At 41.5% G+C, this 18808-nt stretch overlaps 1 protein-coding gene across 1 annotated transcript in view; it reads left to right on the plus strand.

Moving 5' to 3' along the window:
• LOC127567364 (ethanolamine-phosphate phospho-lyase-like) overlaps positions 1-18572 on the plus strand; it is a 34681-nt gene extending 16109 nt beyond the window's left edge. Inside the window, exons 9-13 of the mRNA XM_052010196.1 lie at positions 999-1153; positions 4604-4693; positions 6802-6932; positions 13578-13672; positions 14434-18572. Coding sequence (XP_051866156.1) covers positions 999-1153; positions 4604-4693; positions 6802-6932; positions 13578-13672; positions 14434-14643 — 681 coding nt within the window. The 3' untranslated portion in view covers positions 14644-18572. The remainder of the gene's footprint in view (positions 1-998; positions 1154-4603; positions 4694-6801; positions 6933-13577; positions 13673-14433) is intronic.
• The last annotated feature ends 236 nt before the right edge of the window (positions 18573-18808 follow it).

Genomic DNA, 18808 nt, shown 5'->3' on the forward strand with positions numbered 1-18808 from the left:
GGAGAACAAAGGGAGAAGAAAACAGGTGAGTGTGTGGGAGGAAAATTCAATGCTCATACCTTTTAGGTTAGAAATTATCTAACTGGAATATGAGATGTTCTTCCAATTTGAGTTTGGCCTCTCCATAGCTTTGGAGAAGGCCAAGGACAGACAGGTCAGTGTGGGAGTGGGAAGGAGAGTTAAAATTCCAGTTGCATGTCATTTTAAGATTTCACTCCCTGAAACACCAGCTGCTGCCTTGCAACTCAAACATCTCGTGTTGAATCCTGCCTTTCTGTGCTCCCTGTGTGGAGTTTTCCCATTGTCCCCGTGACCATGTGGGCTTCCTCCAGGTGCTCCAGTTTCTCCAACCTCCTAAAGAAAAATGTGCAGGTGTTAGGTTAATCGACTGCTGTAAATTATTCTTTGTGTATAGATGAATGATGGAATCTGGGGGAATTGATGGGAATGTGGGGAGAATAAAATAGAATGAGTGTAAATGGGTACTTGGTGATGAGTGAGGACTTGGTATGTATGACCATATGATTCTATGACCTGTAGCACCCTATTAACAACAACAAAGAATTTCTAGCTCAGCAAGTTTTCCAGAGCTTATTCCTTTGCTGTTCAACAAATGTTTAGTAGCGACAAGTCAAGATCCAATAAATCAACATAGTGCTTCCTGTAATTTACCAAACCCATTTGCCATGTTGAAGCAATTGGCTTTCCACTGAATCAACAACTCTCCCAACAAATATTCAGTAAAAAACAAAGTGCTAAGAAATTAGCTAAAGTTTTCACACCTCATAGTGAAGCTTAGAATTGTGATGAGGCACTTGGGTACATTATTATGCTATTTTGGGTTAAAAAATGTTGCCTTTAAAACAACAGTTTTCAAAGGAGTAAACAGATAGACATGTTAGTTTCCAATTATTTTATATAACATGTTTTTGTATCCAACACCCTTTTGGCTTTGAGGTAGGCATTACATGATTCTAACCCACCTGTCCATGTTCCAGTTTGGAGGTAACCCAGTCTCATGTGCTATCGGGCTGGCAGTTCTGAACGTTATTGAGGAGGAGGATCTGCGTGGCAATGCGACAAGAGTAGGAAATTACCTGACAGATTTACTGAGGGAACAGCAAGCCAAACATCAACTTATTGGGGATGTGAGGTAATGTTTGTTAGCAGCATCTTAGCAACACTAACCTACGTCGATATGTAATAAATGACAGGTTATTGCGGTGTTGCCTTAACAAGGTCCAATTGGTGACTGACAGCAGAACACTACACTTTGATTCATGGAGACACTGAACATGAAAAGATCCAAGGAGAACCTGTTTTTTGGGTTTCCCGACTCCATCTTTGTCCCACCCATTATGTAGCACATGTAAATGTGATCTACCTTTTATGACATATTTGATGATATTTTATCAAATAAACCCCTAACACACATTTAGAGCTCTCAGCTCCTCACCCCACCCAACCTTTCCAGAAAGATTAGAGTCAGGTTAACAAAAAATATATAAATGCTGAGAACCCTGAAATCTGCACAAGAATTGTTGTGCATTTACCTACATAAAACTATGCAGCCCACTAGCCCAGGGCACTGAGCTTTCCAGTGGTTGTCCTGCAGAGACACAAGGAGGGTCAGTTCTTGCACCAGTGGTGAAAAATTGTGCTACCTCGTCCTTCTCGCTAGTGGAAGTCATGGGGCTGAGGATGCATTTGCAGTGAACGTGGTGAGTTGTTGCTAGGCATCCTGTGTGTACAAACTGAAAACACAGTTGCAAGAGTTGAATACTGAACCCAGCAGTCGAGATGAGGGTGAAGCTGGGGCTTTGTCCTGAATGCAGCCAAGTTTCATTGCAACTGTATCCACCCAGGCAACTGGTTAATATTTCTGACCTGGTCCTTGTGTGATAACAGCAAAGCCTTGAGCAAATCACTAGTTAATACAGAATATTTAGCCTAGTTTTGTTGACTGGCATCTGGTCAATGCTGTCCCACGATTCTGATGTTAAAGCAGTTCAGTGATTTACATGTGAATCCATCGGTGTTATTTATTGCACCTGGTGCACACTTTGCAGCCTCCTCTACATCAGTGAGACCAGACAAAGATAGGCGGACCGCTTTGTTGAGCACCTTTGCTCCATCCACCATGCCAGCAGGAATCTCCCTGTGGCCAGCCATGTCAATTCCACTTCCCATTCCCACACAGATATGTCTGTCCGCGGGGTCCTCCACTGCCAGGTCACGGCCAAATGAAAATTAGAGGAACAACACCTTATATTCCGCCTGGGCAGTCTCCAACTTGGCGGCTTGAACATTGAATCCTCAAACTTCTGGTAACTGCGCCCCATCTGTCCTTTTTACCCCTTTTTTTTCTTTTTTCTTTCTCCTCCTGATCCAACTGGCCCCCTCCCCCTCCCTGTATTTCCCCTCTCCATCTGCCTAGTACCCACACACTGCTCCCACTGGTTCCCGTCCCCACCCCCCTCCCTTTATTCCATGCCCCACCATCCTCTCCTATCAGATTCCATCATCTTCAGCCCTTTGTCGCTTCCACCTATCACCTCCCAGCTTCTGACATCATTCCCGCCCTCACCTGCCAATCACCCCCCTCAACCGGATCCATAGAACCATAGAACACTACAGCACAGAAAACAGGCCATTCGGCCCTTCTAGTCTGTGCCAAAACGGTATTCCACTAGTTCCATTTACCTGCACACAGTCCATAACCCTCCAGACCTCTCCCATCCATGTATCTATCCAATTTATTCCTAAAACTCAAGGGTGAGCCCAGATTCACTACATCAGATGGCAGCCCGTTCCACACTCCCACCACTCTGAGTGAAGAAGTTCCCCCTAATGTTCCCCCTAAACTTTTCCCCTTTCACCCTAAAGCCATGTCCTCTCGTACTTATCTCTTCTAATCTAGGTGGAGAGAGCCAACTCGCATTAACTCGGTCTATACACCTCATAATTTTGTAAACCTCTATCAAATCTCCCCTCATTCTTCTGCGCTCCAAGGAATAAAGTCCTAACCTGTTCAGTCTTTCCCTGTAACTCAACTCCTGAAGACCTGGCAACATTCTAGTAAATCTCTGCACTCTTTCAATCTTACAAATATCCTTCCTATAGTTAGGTGACCAGAACTGCACACAATACTCCAAGTTTGGCCTCACCAATGTCTTATACAACCTCACCATAACATCCCAACTCCTATACTCAATACTTTGATTTATGAATGCCAGGATGCCAAATGCCTTCTTTACAACTCTGTCTACCTGTGACGCCACTTTCAGGGAATTATGTATCTGAACTCCCAGATCCCTTTGTTCCTCCGCACTCCTCAGTGCCCTACCATTTACTGTGTATGTCCAACCTTGATTTGTCCTTCCAAAATGCAACACCTCACACTTGTCTGCATTAAATTCCATCTGCCATTTTCTGGCCCATTCTTCCAGTTGGTTCAGATCCCTCTGCAAGCTTTGAAAGCCTTCCTCACTGTCCACTACGCCTCCAATCTTAGTATCATCAGCAAACTTGCTGATCCAATTTACCACATTATCATCTAGATCATTGATATATACAACAAACAACAATGGCCCCAACACAGATCCCTGAGGCACACCACTAGTCATAGGCCTCCAGTCTGAGAAACAATCATCCACTACCACTCTCTGTCTTCTCCCACACAGCCAATTTTGAATCCAGTTGACAACCTTTCCATGGATACCTAGTGTCTGAACCTTCTGAACTAACCTCCCATGTGGGACCTTGTCAAAGGCCTTACTAAAGTCCATGTAGACAACATCAACAGCCTTTCCTTCATCTACTTTCTTGGTAACCTCCTCAAAACTCTACAAGATTCGTTAAACACGATCTACCACGCACAAGGCCATGCTGACTCTCCCTAATCAGCCCTTGGCTATCCAAATACTTGTATATCCAATCTCTAAAGAACACCTTCCAATAATTTACCCACTACTGATGTCAGGCTCACTGGCCTGTAATTACCTGGTTTACCTATCACCTATCACCTGCCAGCTCTTGCTCCATCCCTCCCCCCCCCCCCCCCCCCCCCACCTTTTTATACTGGCCATCTTCCCTCTTTCTTTCCATCCAGATCTCCACCCAAAACATCGACTGCCCATTTCCTGCCATAGATGCTGCCTGACCTGCTGAGTTCCTCCAGGACTTCTTTGTCTTGCAGTGGTTGAACTGCCATTGAATTCTGTTTCCGTTGTTGACGGTTTCACATGAGTTCAGCCCAATCCAAGTATGTATATTGTACACTTGTACATGGCACAGGATGTCATTATTATCACAGGAATCCTGAATGGACTTAAAACAGCCCCACTTCTGGCTGTTTGACTCAGGGTAGATTATTGAAGCAGTTGAATGCACTGAGGAATTCTACAAAAGCAGATGTCCTGGGACTGTGCTGATGATCCAAGGGTCCAACAGTCACCATAAACTTACTGACCTCAGTTTTGTTTACCATCCCTGCACCAAGGCGGATAATCTGTGCAACTCCTGAAGGCTGCAAATATCTGTTCTCAAGCAGCTGGTTAAATATTCTACTTCTCTAATGAGCTTAATATTTTTCTCACTGCAGAGGTGCAGGTTTGTTTATTGGAGTTGACTTGGTTAAAGACTGTAGGAAGAGAATACCAGCCAAGGCAGAAGCACAGCACATAATCTACAGGTAAGAAGCCAAAGTCCTATGTTCTGCTAACTGCTAATTAAAAACCCAGAAATGACAAGTAAGTGTGAATGCCTGGAGGAATTCTACAAAAGTTCCATGCCTAAAAGATACAAGTCAGCCAAAATTTGTTGTCAACACTGGATGAAAATTTCAGTGTATATTTTGGACTATCCAACCAAGATGATGTTAGGGATGGTTTGAAATACTCAGTGGTTGTCATAGGACAGGGCTTCAAAATGCAACTTTGTGAAATGGCCATGAAGTCCTGATGCCCGTTCTTGTCACTAGGAAGCCCAAACCAAATTCAGCTCCTAATCTCAATTTAAATAGTGCTACCAGACAGCAGAGCCCAATGGGTTCCCCTCCAGAACCTTCAGCTTGGGAGGGGATTCTGCCTTTGCTGATCCAGCTTCAGGTAGGGACTTAGATCATGGAGAAGCCTCAAGTAGACCACTGACAGACTGGGTTCCTGTTTTGAGCTGGTGGAGCTCTTCTGCAAAGGCAAATAACAGCTTACTGACTCTCTTGCATTTAGTGATGCAGAGCTGGGCTGAGAAGTGGCAGATGGATTTCAACCAGATAAGTTTGAAATGATACACTTCAGGAGATCAATTTCGAAGGCAGAATACAAGGTTAATGACAGGACTCTTAGCAGTGTGGAGGAGCAGAGGGATCTTGGGGTCCACGTCCATAGATCCCTCGAGGTTGCCATGCAGGTCGATAGGGTTGTTAAGAAAGTGTATGGAGTGTTGGCTTTCATTAGTAGGGGTATTGAGTTCAAGAGCCGCGAGGTGATGTTGCAGCTCTATATAACTCTGGTCAGACCACACTTGGAGTATTGTGTTCAGCTCTGGTTGCCTCATTATAGGAAGGATGTGGAAGCTTTAGAGAGGGTGCAGAGGAGATTTACCAGGATGTTGCCTGGATTGGAGAGCATGTCTTATGAGGATAGGTTGAGTGAGCTAGGGCTTTTCTCTTCAGCAAGGAGGGTGAGAGGGGACTCGATAGAGGTGTACAAGATGATAAGAGGCATAGATCGAGTGGATAGTCAGACTTTTTCCCAGGGCGACAATAGCTAACACAAGGGGACATAATTTTAAGGTGACTGGAGGAAGGTGTCAGGGGTAAGTTTTTTTTTACACAGAGAGTGGTGGGTGTGTGGAACGCACTGCCTGCAGAGGTTGTGGGGGCAGATACATTAGGGACATTTAAGGTACTCTTAGATAGACACATGAATGATAGAAAAATAGGGGGCTATGTAGGAGGGAGGGTCCTCCCACATTCCAAAGACGTACAGGTTAGGAAATTTTGGCCATGCTATGTTGGCGCCGGAAGCGTGGCGACACTTGCGGGCTGCCCCCAGAACACGACGCAAAAACATGTATTTCACTGTTTGTTTCAATGTACATGTGACTAATAAAGATATCTTAGGAGCAGGATAAAATGTCGGCACAACATTGTGGGCCGCAGGGCCTGTACTGTGCTGTAGTGCTCTATGTTCTATGATTGAAAGCATAGGCAGAATCCTCTCCCAGCACCTCCACCACTATGTAGAGGGTCAGCTGACATACAGTTCCAGCAAGATGTAAAACAACCTTCACAACTAATCAGATGAGCAATTGTTCAGATATATCTGAATGGTTACCTAACACTGCAACCCATCAGTGCTTGAGGAAGGCGAACTATTTAAGGCATCATCTAGTGTGGAGGTCCAGAAGTTAGCAGTATTGCGGGAGTGGGTTGGAGGAAGCACATGGATACAGGGATGACTGAAGTGCCTGATGAATTTTTGAAATCCTGTATTGACGTGGAGTCTTCCTACACCTGACGGTGGGCTGAGTTTCACCCAGAGTTTCATGTTCAAAACAAAGGTCCTGAAGTTCCTCACATTTGCTAATACAAGTGAGGCTGAAGGGGAGATTGAATTTAAAAGGTGCTTGTTAGAGGAAAGCAAGCTGAAGTTATATTTGCCTTCCAGAAATACTGGGCTGCTTTGAGGAGCAGCCTGAGTCCTGATGGACTGTGATGTTGTCCAAAGAGTACAAAGGTAGTGCCTCTTCCTGTTCAAGACTGCAAAACTGATTTTGTTTTTTAATTTAATGCCACAGACTGAAGGAACAGGGTATATTATTGAGTGCTGATGGACCTCATCGGAATGTTCTGAAATTCAAACCACCAATGTGTTTCACTATGGAGGATGCCAAGTTTGTCGTGGAGAAAATAGATGAAATTCTCTCAGGTACACTACCCTATCAGAATATGTATACCTCTATAGTTAACCAATACAGTTTGGGGTGGGGTGGGGTGAGGGGAGGGTAGCTGGCTGCTGCTACTGACACCTGCACTCTCTGATGAAACCCACCCTAATGGAATTTTCACCAAGGGCATGGTCGTAATATTTTGGAAACTGCTCCAACCGTGCTTGGCTTCATTCCAGTTTATTTGAGTTGCATTTGCTTTATTTGAAATTGAATCACAGCTGTCAAAATCTGTGTTCAGGAACATAAACTCTGACTGGAATCCAGCTCTCCGGATGCAATGTTAGCACAGGTGCCCCATTGTGCTGGGCTCTTCTCTGGCTCGCGCCTGCACAGTCACCACCAGACCTAGGGCAGGAACACAAAGCTGCCTTTCCCCCATTCACTGTAGTGTCTGTCTATCCTGTCTTTACGTCTTCACCAATGTCATGCAAACTTCCCCTTTGCTGCATTGCAAAAGTGCCCCTTTCACTCCTTATGGAGACTGTGCTTTCTAAAACCCTCTTGCTGTAAATAATTCTGTATTTTTAGATTGTTGGCAGAAATAGGATAAGTGCTGAAATAAGTACTGAAGTGAGGATAAAACACTGACCGATTACAATCTAAAAGGATTAAAATCTACTGGGTGGGATTGTAAGGGTTTAGCATAAAATAAGTTTGGATGGTTTCCCAGTGTTAGAGCGCACGAATTCTGAATTGTAAGTCTTGCTCAGAATCTATTTGGACATGTGGTTGAGCAAATAGTGATGCCACACTGAGGAGAGGTTGCTACAAGTGGACCATAAAGCACGTTTCTGAAGCAACACAGGTTCATTCATTTCACCTTGCTCTACTTGACCCAAGAATGCACGGTAGCATAGCGGTTAGCGTAATGATATTACAGCGCCAGCGACCTGGGTTCAATTCTCGCTACTGCCTGTAATGAGTTTGTATGTTCTCTCCGTGTCTGCATGGGTTTCCTCCGGGTGCTCCGGTTTCCTCCCACATTCCAAAGATGTACAGGTTAGGAGCTGTGGGAATGCTATGTTGGCGGGCTGCCCCCAGCACATTCCTAGCAACATAAAAAGACGTATTTCACTGTGTGTTTCAATGTACATGTGATTAATAAATAAATATCTTATCTATATCTTATGTTGATCCTGGGAGGAGATAAGGGAAAATATTCTATATTCAACCACTGTGTCCCATCAGCAAACTGCACAACTCTGCACTATTTTGTGAGCACGTCTTTAGAATATCGATCTAGTTCTATTCAGTTATTTTCTGCAGTCCGAAGTCAATGATTCATGAGGACACGTGTGAAACCTTGATTCAAAGCCACAGCATGAGAGAAATCAAAATATTCCACTGAACCACTGTCATAAGGATCTACTTTCCAATGTGCAAGCAGCAGGTGTACATTTTGCATGTGAATTTTTACAAAATCTTTGTAATGGCACAGGAAAAGATACTTAAGAAGATCGTGCCTTGTGGTTTTGGCAGACTGTTGTTAGGTTGGAAAGCAATTGACTACACAAGGAAAAGCAGGTCAGTTGGTCCCCTGAGCCTGCTGCACCATTCAACAAGATCCGGGCTGATCCAGTCTTCCCCTCAACCCCCTCTCCTGCTCTCTCCCCAGACTCCCTGACTCCCCGGTAGTTCAAATATCTATCATCTTCTGCCTTCAATACATTCAATGACCACCTCCACAGCTCTCTGGGTAGCAAATTCCAAAGGTTCATGATTCTCTCAGAGAAGAAATAACTCCTCGTGTCCACCTTAAATGAGTGACCCCTTATTCTGAAATTATGCTACCCTAGTTCTAAATACCCCATTGGGGAAATATCCTCACCATCCATCCTGTCTATCCCCCTCAGAACCTTCTATGTTTCAGTTAGATATTCTAGACCCCAATGAGTATAGGCTCAGCCTGCTTAACTCTCTTCATAAGTCAACCCTTTCACCCCAGGAATCAAACTAGTGAACCTTTTCTGCACATCTCCAATGCAATCTATCCTTATAAAATTATGAAAGGCATAGATAGAGTAGATGGTCAAAGTCTTTTTCCCAGAGTAGAAATGTCAAATACTAGAGGGCATAGCTTTGAGGTGAGAGGGAGAAGGTTTCAAGGAGATGTGTGAGGCAAGTTTTTTTTTACACAGAGAGTGGTAGGTGCCTGAAACGTGCTGCCAGGGGTAGTGGTGGCAGCAGATACAATAGTGGTGTTTAAGAGGCTTTTGGAAGCACGTGAATGTGCAGGGAATGGAGGAATATGGATCATGTGCATGCAGACAGGATTAGTTTAATTTGGCATCATGTTTGGCACAGAGATCGTGGGCTGAAGGGCCTGTCCCTGTGCTCTACTGTTCTATGTTGCCTAAATATGGAGACCAGAAATGCACATGGTACCCCAGGTGGGGTTTCACCATTGCCTTGTAAAGTTGCAATAAAACTTCCCTACATTTTTAGATCACTCCCTTTGTGATAAAGACCAACATTCTGTTAGACTTCCTAATTACTTGCTGTACCTGCATGCTATTTTTTGTGTTTTATCTAACAGGATCCCCAATCCCTTTGTACCACAACATATTGTTTTCTCAGTCCATTTAAATAAGAATTTGCCTTTTTTCATTCTTCCTTCCAAAGAGGACAACACTGGTTGCCTCACATTACATTCCAAGTGCCACCTTCTTCCCCAGTTGTCACCTAGGTCTTTGTGTCCTCCTCACAACTTGCTCACCCACTTATTTTGCTGACCCACTTATAACTCCCAAATCGGCAAATTTGGCCACTGTCTCTCAGTCCATTCATCCAAGTCATTAATATAGTTGAGGAGCCCTAGCACTGATTCCTAGTGACTGATCGCCAATCTGAAAATGACCCATTTACCCTGCCTATCTGTTTTCTGTTATGTGGCCATTCTACTATCCATGTAAATATATTACCCCCCAACCCTGTGTTCCCTTATCTTGTAAAGTAACCTTCTACATGTCCCCTTGTTGAATGCCTTCTGGAGATCCAAATACACTTATGTCCACTGGATTTCATTTATCCACCATGTTTGTTACATCCTTAAAGAACTCCAGCAAACTTGTCAAATGACAATTTTCCTTTCAAAATACACTGATTCTGCTTGATTTATAGATGTTAGATTAACTGTCCCCATCTTTCTTGTACAGTGGCACAAGAATTGCAGCTTCCCAATTCTTTGGGATCTCTCCCAGAATCCGGGCAATTTTAGTACTATCAAAGCATCCACTGTTCCTTTAAGACCTGAGCATACAGGCCATCATATCTGGGGGACTTGGCTTTTTAACCCCATTATTTTGTTTGGTAATGTTCTTTATTATGATAAAGATAGTATTAAGTTCTGCCCTTTCTATAGCGCCTTAATTATCTTTTTATTATAGGGACGATTGTTGTCTTCTGCTATGAAGACTGAAAAGAAATAATTATTTAGAAGTTCTGTTACTTTATTTCCAATTATTAATTCCCCAGGCTCATCCTCAAAGGGACAAATGTTTAATGACTTTAACTCCTTTTTTTTTATATATCTGCACAGGTTTTGACCATGATGTTTTATATTATTCGCTACTTAACTCGTACTCCATCTTCTCCTTCTTTATAATTGTTTTAGCAATTTTTGCTGATTTACAGAAGTCTAGTAATCCTCCACCCTACCACTAATCCTACTTATATAGTGACAATCTTAGTGACTCTTAGTCTGAAGTGTGCGGTAGAACAATGGGACCTGGGAATACAGATCTCCTTGAAAGTGGCATCACAGGTAGATAGGGACGTAAGGAGAGCTTTTGGTGCTTTGGCCTTCATAAATCAGGGCATTGAGTACAGGAGTTGGGATGTTACGTTGAAGTTGTCCAAGACCTTGGTGAGGCCATATTTGGAGTATTGTGTGCAGTTCTGATCACCTACCTACAGGAAAGATATCAAAAGGCTTGAAAGGGTACAGAGAAAGTTTACAGGGATGTTGTTAGGACTTGAGGACCTGAGTTATAGGGAAAGGTTGAATAGGTTTGGATTTTATTCCTGGGAGTGCAGGAGAATGAGGGGAGATCTTATAGAGATATACAAAATTATGAGGGATATAGATAGAGTGAATGCATGCAGCTTTCCCCTAAGGTTGGGTGAGACTATAGTTCTAGGTTTGGGGTGAAAGGGGAAATATTATGGGGAATCTGAGGGGGAACTTCTTCACTCAGAGGGTGGTGCGAGTGTGGAATATGCTGCCAATTGAAGTGGTGGATGCGGGTTCGATTTAACATTTAAGAGAGGTTTGGATGGGTACATGGATGAGAAGGGTTTGGAGGGATATGGCCCAGGTGTGAATAGATGGGACTAGGCAGAAGATCGGGTCAGCATGGACTAGATGGGCCAAAGGGCTTGTTTCTGTGATGTAGTACTCTATGACTCTATGACATTGTGTGAAATTTCATTCAATATCATCCTTAATTTCTTGAGTTAGCCATGGACATTAGCTCCCATAGAACCTTCTTTCTCACTGCAACATAACTTTGCTGAGATTTATTAAATATCTGCTTAAATTTCTATTGACTTACCCTTCAATTTATTTTCCCAATCAATTTTAGCCATTCCTCATTCTATTGTAATTCCTTTAAGTTTAGGACACCAGTTTCTGGCCCAAGTTTCTCATTCTCAAACTGAATTTGAAATTTTGCCACATTGATTACTCTCTCCTCAGAGATCTTTACCATGAGATCATTAACTAATCCTTTCTCATTACACAATAAAATAGCCTTCTTTCAACATATTGCTCTAAGAAACCAGCCTAACTACACTTTATGAACTCTTCCTCATAGCTAACCTTGCCAATTAATGTGACCAATCTGTGGGATAATTGAAATCACACATGATTATTGCAGTACCTTTACATACAAGACCCCATTGATTTATACTCTGCCCTATATATAGTTAATGTTAGATTTCTTATACAGTACTTTACCAGTGACTTCTTACCCTTACTTCTTATTTCCACCCAAACATGTTAGACATTTTGGGCATCTGAGACAATAACTTTATCACCACTGCAATTATCTCTTCCTTTATTAATAGAGCCAACCTATCTTTCCTTTTTCCCTATTCTTCCTAAATGTAAAATACTCCTGAATATTCAGTTCTTAGCCTTGGTCAGCAAACAACCACATCTCTGTAATAGGTCTCACAACATATATTTCTATTTGTGCTGTGAACATATCCAGTTACAAATGCTACATACTCAGGTATCATTAGGCATCAATGGAAATGGCTTTGCTAGTGGAATCCCAAAAGGATCTATGTTTATTCCATACCTCTTCTTGTTGGTGAGGAAGTTAACAACAAAACCCAAAATAATTTTTAGTTTCTGGGTATTGAATGTTACTGGCACTGGCACCATTTATTGTCCATTCCCAATTGCACCCGAACAGAGGAGGCAGTTAAGAGTCAACCTCATTGGTGAGTCTGGAGACACGTGGGACAGACCAGATAAGGATTTCCTTCCCTGGGGGATTTTGGTGAACCAGTTGCCAATCTGCTAGTTCCATGGTTGCTGTTACTGCAGCTAGCTTTAAACAAAAAAATCCAGGTTTATTATTTGAATTTAAAAAATCCCTAACAACCACGATGGGATTTGAGCTTGTGTCTCTGGATCAGTGGTCCAGAACTCTGGCTACTGGTCCAGTAAGTTAACCACTGCAGAAGCATAAACCAATGATCTGCTAGTTTGCAAATGGCACAAAGTTGTATCTGAGAGTTAGGCCATTAATTGGGAATAAAAAATTACCTGAAGTGGATCCAGACACTTGAGGAAAATCAGCCTCTAGTAGATATTTGTCACCATGGCAAGTGCGACATGTATTTGAGTAAGGACAGTTCTGAGCAAGAATTTATTGTGCAACATTGCATGCTCAAGACTGCTGAGTAGTATAAAGTTCTACTCCGTGAACTTTTTGAAGATCCATATCCAAAGTCATGAAGCTAATACATGTAGTATATTGGAATGTATAATTCGAACACATTAAATAATCGTTCATTTCTTACCATTCATAAGACTTTAGTGCAGCCAGTTTTTGAATACTGCATCCAGCTTTGGTCTCTTGCATGGTGGCTATTGAGACTCTAGAAGAGCTTCAGAGGAAGACCACAGAATTGTTGGTTACCATAACAGACTTTGAGAGCTGCTGCTTCTTTCTTCAGATCTTGCTTCAGAGTTCAAAGAAATGAACAGGATAGATCAAGTAATGAAGGAATTGAATTGTATCCAGTTAGACCAAAAGATACAAGAACAAGATTAGAAAAAGATTAATAGGTTCAGTACCATGGATTATTCCTTCATGAAGACAGGGATCAGTGGAACAGGTTCCCTGCATGAAGAGAGTGTGGATACAGTGCAGGTCTTCAAAGGGGGTGGTACATAACTAGAAAGAACCTTGTTTATCAAAGGTCAGGTTGTTAAAAGGACTGGCAATATGAATCAATACAATCAGGGAGAAATTTTTTTGTTATTTTCTCGCAAGGAATGGGTGGAATACACCATTTCCAGGATGGCTTGATGGATAGCTAGTCTTTTCCTGTGCTTTTTTTCTAATGTTTGTAAATTAAACAACCTTGTCTTCTGTTGGTATTTATAGATCTTGAGAGAGAGACCAGTGCAACAATTCCAAATGGGGAGTCAAAGCCAGTGGAAAATGGTGTCTCCTTGGCACTTGGGAGCAGCAAGAGAAAGGCAAGTGCAAGGTGTTCATTTTCTCATTTGGAAAACCTTCTCATTTATTTGTTCACAAAGTGAATTTAAATTCTATTGTAACCCTTTTGGACATTGGTCCAGATTAATCACTTGCAATCTTGTATTAGACACTAGACAAAAGATGTTTAGAATCCCATTTGTCTTCTTACTTCTTGGATTATCTCAGTGCAGTGTTTAATTTCCCCGCTTGGTTAGGAATTCGGCAATGATCTGTAAGGTACAATAAAAAACTGCACACTGGGAGTTAGAACTCCTACCATTGTAGCAAAATACAGGATGTAATGCAGCACTGAACCCAAGAAGCCTTCCATTGCTCCATGTTGACTGAATTGGTCTTGGTCAGGACATTGTTAAGGGAATTAAATTGGACCCTTGAGCTGGGAAAAGAGGAAAACAACTGCATCTGGAGATTATATTAGCCCACATTCTCCTCTATCCCATCCATCATCCCCCAAAGTGAAACTACACATGATTGTGTCTCAGTAATGAGCCTGCTTGCTGGCTTACTCTCCTGTTTCAGTAATTATGCTGCGATAGCTCAATGTCCCGTCTCATTTACCATGCTGTGTGATTGCTCATTCCCCTGTTGGGTCTTGTACAATCTTTATCTGCAAAATATATCTCCCTTCTGATGAGACATATGGGGCCTAGTTCCTCTCCAGTGTTATTCTTTTATATCTTCTTGTGAAGAAATAAAAGTATGTTGGTTCATTGCCTGCCTGCTTGTGTCTTAAAAACAGATTCCTCCTGCCAATGTTCCTGAGATAAGCCATAGATGCATAAATGAGCAGGACGCAAGCAAGACCTTACCACCTGAAGAGAATCCAGATGGAGATGGTTGCCATTTTAAGAGAACTGTTTGTGGGGAAAATCCAAGTTCCTGTCACAGCAAACAGGACACTGTGTCAGGCAAAGGTTTAAGACATGATCTGCCTACCTCTCTGTTTTAATGAGGTTCCTCTCAAATATGTTGTCATAACTGAGTTGCACATGAAAAGTTTTGCACAATTTAGTCACATTTAGACTGAGTTTCAGTTAATCTCCAGGTTTTTAACAGAAGTTTTTATTTTAATTAATTTGCATGTTGACTATTATCTACTCAAAATCCCCTCTAGGGCTGTTCCCATTGGCCAGTGTCCACATGGAGTATCCTAGCCTTCTACTGCTGTTAATACCAATTGGGAGGGAAGAACCCAGCCCCCTCCCCCAAACCCCTCTTCCCCCCCCCTCCCCCCCAACCACTCTCCAGGAATGGGCTGGTGTTTATTTTGAATTTAAGGGTTTTTATTTTCTTTTGAAATTGTTGCTTTTAACAGAACAATTCTCCTGAGCTAAAATAAGTACAAGAAATGCTGCTGGTAAATGCACTAAAATCATTATTGATGTGCTAAATCACCACTGAAGTCACCACTCAGCTCAGTCATTGAATTGTACAGCACAGAACAGGCTTCGGCCCACCATGTCTATGCCAAACATAAGTACTAAACCCACTAACCAGGATGTGTCATAGCCTACTATGTCTTGGCGATCCAAGTGCTCGTCCAGTTGCTGCTTAACTTTTGTGAGAGTCCAAGAGCCACTTTGGCTGTGTGTTCCAGATTCCAATCACCCACAGGATGAAAGAGTTCTTCCTCAGATTTTCCATAAACTTCGTACTCCTCACTTTAAACCTATGCCCTCTGGCCTTAGACACCTTTGCCACAGGGAGTAGTTTCCTACTTTCTACCATTTCTATGCCTCATAATTTTGTACTCAACTACACCACTTCCACCTTTAACCCACCCCCCGTCTCTGCTCCAAGGAAAAAAAGCCCAACCTATCCAGTCTTTCCTTATAGCTGAAACAGCCCATCCCAGGCAACATCCTGGTGAGTCTCCTCCGCACCCCCTCCTCCTGAGTCGATCAGAGCCCCAAGCAATAGGTACCCCTGGGCTCTCTTGCTCTGCATATGTAAGGTCCAAGCAGCTTCTCTGTACTGACAAGGATGCATTTCCTGAAATCACCACAATGGCTGGAAAATCCTTTGGGATTAAGTTCTGTGCCACTTGTGCAAGTTCCTCAAACTGTCCTCTCATTTCCTTGCATTGACTTGAGTTTGTTATTTGTGGGATTTGGATAGGAATAGCTTTGGAACTCTTATATGAGTAGTCGATAGTATCCAAAACTTCCGATATGCAAATTACTAGAAGCATGAATTTAAATGCTATGCATGTTCACTGAGCTCTATTGTACACAGCTCTGACTTACTAACAACAAAAACTTCTGATATTATTGCAGTACTGCTATTGGATTACTGGCTTTGCATCACGTCTGCCCTATTAATCAAGGACGTGACATTGTTGTTTTAGTTAGTTGGGATGTGCCAGTCACTGATGATAACAGCATTTATTTCCCATCTCTAATTGCCCTTGAACTGAAAAGGCCTGCTATGGCTCTGGGGTTACTTGTAAGGCAGACTGGATAAGAACAGCAGATTCCATTCTCCAAAGGACTTTGTTGAATCAGATGATTTTCTTTTAACATTGATCCAGTAGTTGCATAGTCACAATCACTGATATTGGCTTTTATTATTGCAGATTTATTTCATTATATAAATTTTCCAGCTGCCATGGTTGGATATGAAATCATTGGTCCAGATCTCTGGATTACTGGTCTGGCATTGTAGTGACTTTAAGACATTTTGCATTGAAATAGACATTTTTAATTATGAAATCTATTCTCTAATTTAAAAATACAAGGGCTCAGATTACATGGGTAGTTTATTAATAACGTAACTTTACAGCTTTTTCACCACTTTCTTACTTGATGGTGCAAGCACTTGCTGAAGCTCTTCAATTTAAATATAAATCCCTGTCATTAAAGCTTCAGATTGCTACCAATTTTCTGAAATTGTTTTAGAGATAATCATGTATTATTATGATTCTTAGACTGCTACTTGAGTCAAGTTTCTTGATACAATTTGGTTCTTGATTCCAAGTTAAGAAATGCTTTGAGTTTTGAAAACTAAATAACGTAGTTTGATTTTGAAAGATTGCATTTGCTTTCTGAATGTTCAAATTTCTACAGAAACTGTAGCTCAAGTGTTAGGAAAATTAACCAATCCTTGATTCAAAGTACAGATTTTTTTTAAACCCAGGACAAAATTCCTACTTGATGACACAAGCAAATCAGTCCAGAAAAAGACAAGGAATAATGGAAATAATTTACTCCAAAGCAAACTACTATTCACATTTTTCATATTGTCCTGGCTGTAAACATTTTTTAACATGAAGCAAATCTCAACTTGCAAACACAATCATTATTTTATATAACAGATAATTGTGCTTCCCTTTAATTTTAAGATTAAAATTAAAGACTAAATAAAATTACAGATAAAATTAATGGTCTCCTGCAAAGATTGTGGACCTGAACTTGCTGATTGATTGCAGTGGGTAAGGATATTCTACTGTTGATTGGTGTAAAGATATAGTTCAAAAATATGCTTATCATTTCCCTGTTTTAACAAGGGGTAATCTTTACCCAGGATCTCTGAATGCTAATGCTTGTCATTCGTTGACCAGAAAGTACATGAACTCTATTGATAAAGTGACCTTTGAACTACAGAGCAAGAACAAGCATTTATAAAGAAAATATATAAAAATTGGAGCTACAACACTTATGCGATCTTTAGCAATTCATACCTGTTCAAGAGAAAATTTAAGGGAATTGTGGAGAATGACATAATCAGAAGCAAAATGGTGCACAAACTTGTTCCATGACTCTGTCTGAAAAGTCACAATGCTGCTAAATTGCACTCTATACCATCGCTGTCATCTAATCTACCAGGGGCAGCAAAATAAATTGTAACCCCACAACAATTCAGGGAACTAAAATCTTTAAAATTCTTCTAAAATGACTCAGTCAAATTGTGTTCCAGGAGATCGTCAACCACATGATACATTATCTATTGTCATGTATGTATTTTGTGTACAATAATAATGGCCATGTTCCAGCTTTCCTTTGAAATGTTGCAATGAATTTACTCTCGCTGCATGAAGTGCAAGCTCATTTTTTTGATTTTATTTACAGCGTGGTAACAGGCCCTTCCGGCCCAACGAGTCCACGCTGCCCATTTTAAACCCAAATTAACCTACCCGTACGTCTTTGCAATGTGGGAGGAAACCGGAGCACCCGGAGGAAACCCACGCAGACATGGGAGAACGTACAAACTCCTTACAGACAGCGAGAGGAATCGAACCCCATATCGCTGGCGCTGTAATAGCGTCGCGCTAACCGCTACGCTACTGTGCCGCCCGTACATTGATTACTGTAACAAAAAACCCTCTAGTCATCTAATCCTGTTCAGTACTTAAATAGTTTATTGAGAGAGCACCTCATTTACCCTAACCAATCTAGTTCAAATCATCCCTCCACTCAGACAACAGTATAGTCTGTTTAAAGTAAATCATCCCAAAAGTTGACACTTCTAATATTAAAACAACCCATCTTTCTAAGTGTAACTGGGTAACTAAATGATTTTAAACAAAAGACTATTTCTCTCACCTGGAATCTTTTCTTGGCTCTCCCTGTCTCTGCATTAATCGAGTTCTTTCCAACTTGCATATAAGTGACTATTTCACTGGATTGTAATATAGTATGTATGCTTGTTGATTTACAACATTAATGTTTAATATTTCTACTACCTCGTCTAAATTTAAGTAACAGGAGCTTTAAGATAACAATAGCATTATCTTTTTGTGTGGAGCTATATATGGTAATTTTAATTTTCTCTGATATGGTGCTATAATATTGTGATAATTTTTCTGAGGTTGTTTCTCCTCACTGTGTGATGGCAGTAGCGTAAAACAAAATTGTACAAATGTAATAAAATACTTGACTCCTCTAAGTTACAGCGATGTACAAGTATGCGCTGAACCAAGTTTTTCTCTCATTAATTGCTAGCTTTGTTTTGGTAGGCATTAGTTATGTACAGTTTTGCTTTTTAGAGGAAATGATGCAGGCTTGGTATTTCCAACATCGGTATACTGTTTCCCACATATAGCTTTCTTTGGGGCTTTTGATGCAGTCATCAGTTAAAAGCAGTGTTGCACTGTGCATCAGATAGAAGTGGGTTTA

This window comes from Pristis pectinata, chromosome 2 (assembly GCF_009764475.1).
Source record: "Pristis pectinata isolate sPriPec2 chromosome 2, sPriPec2.1.pri, whole genome shotgun sequence".
Lineage (NCBI taxonomy): Eukaryota > Metazoa > Chordata > Chondrichthyes > Rhinopristiformes > Pristidae > Pristis > Pristis pectinata.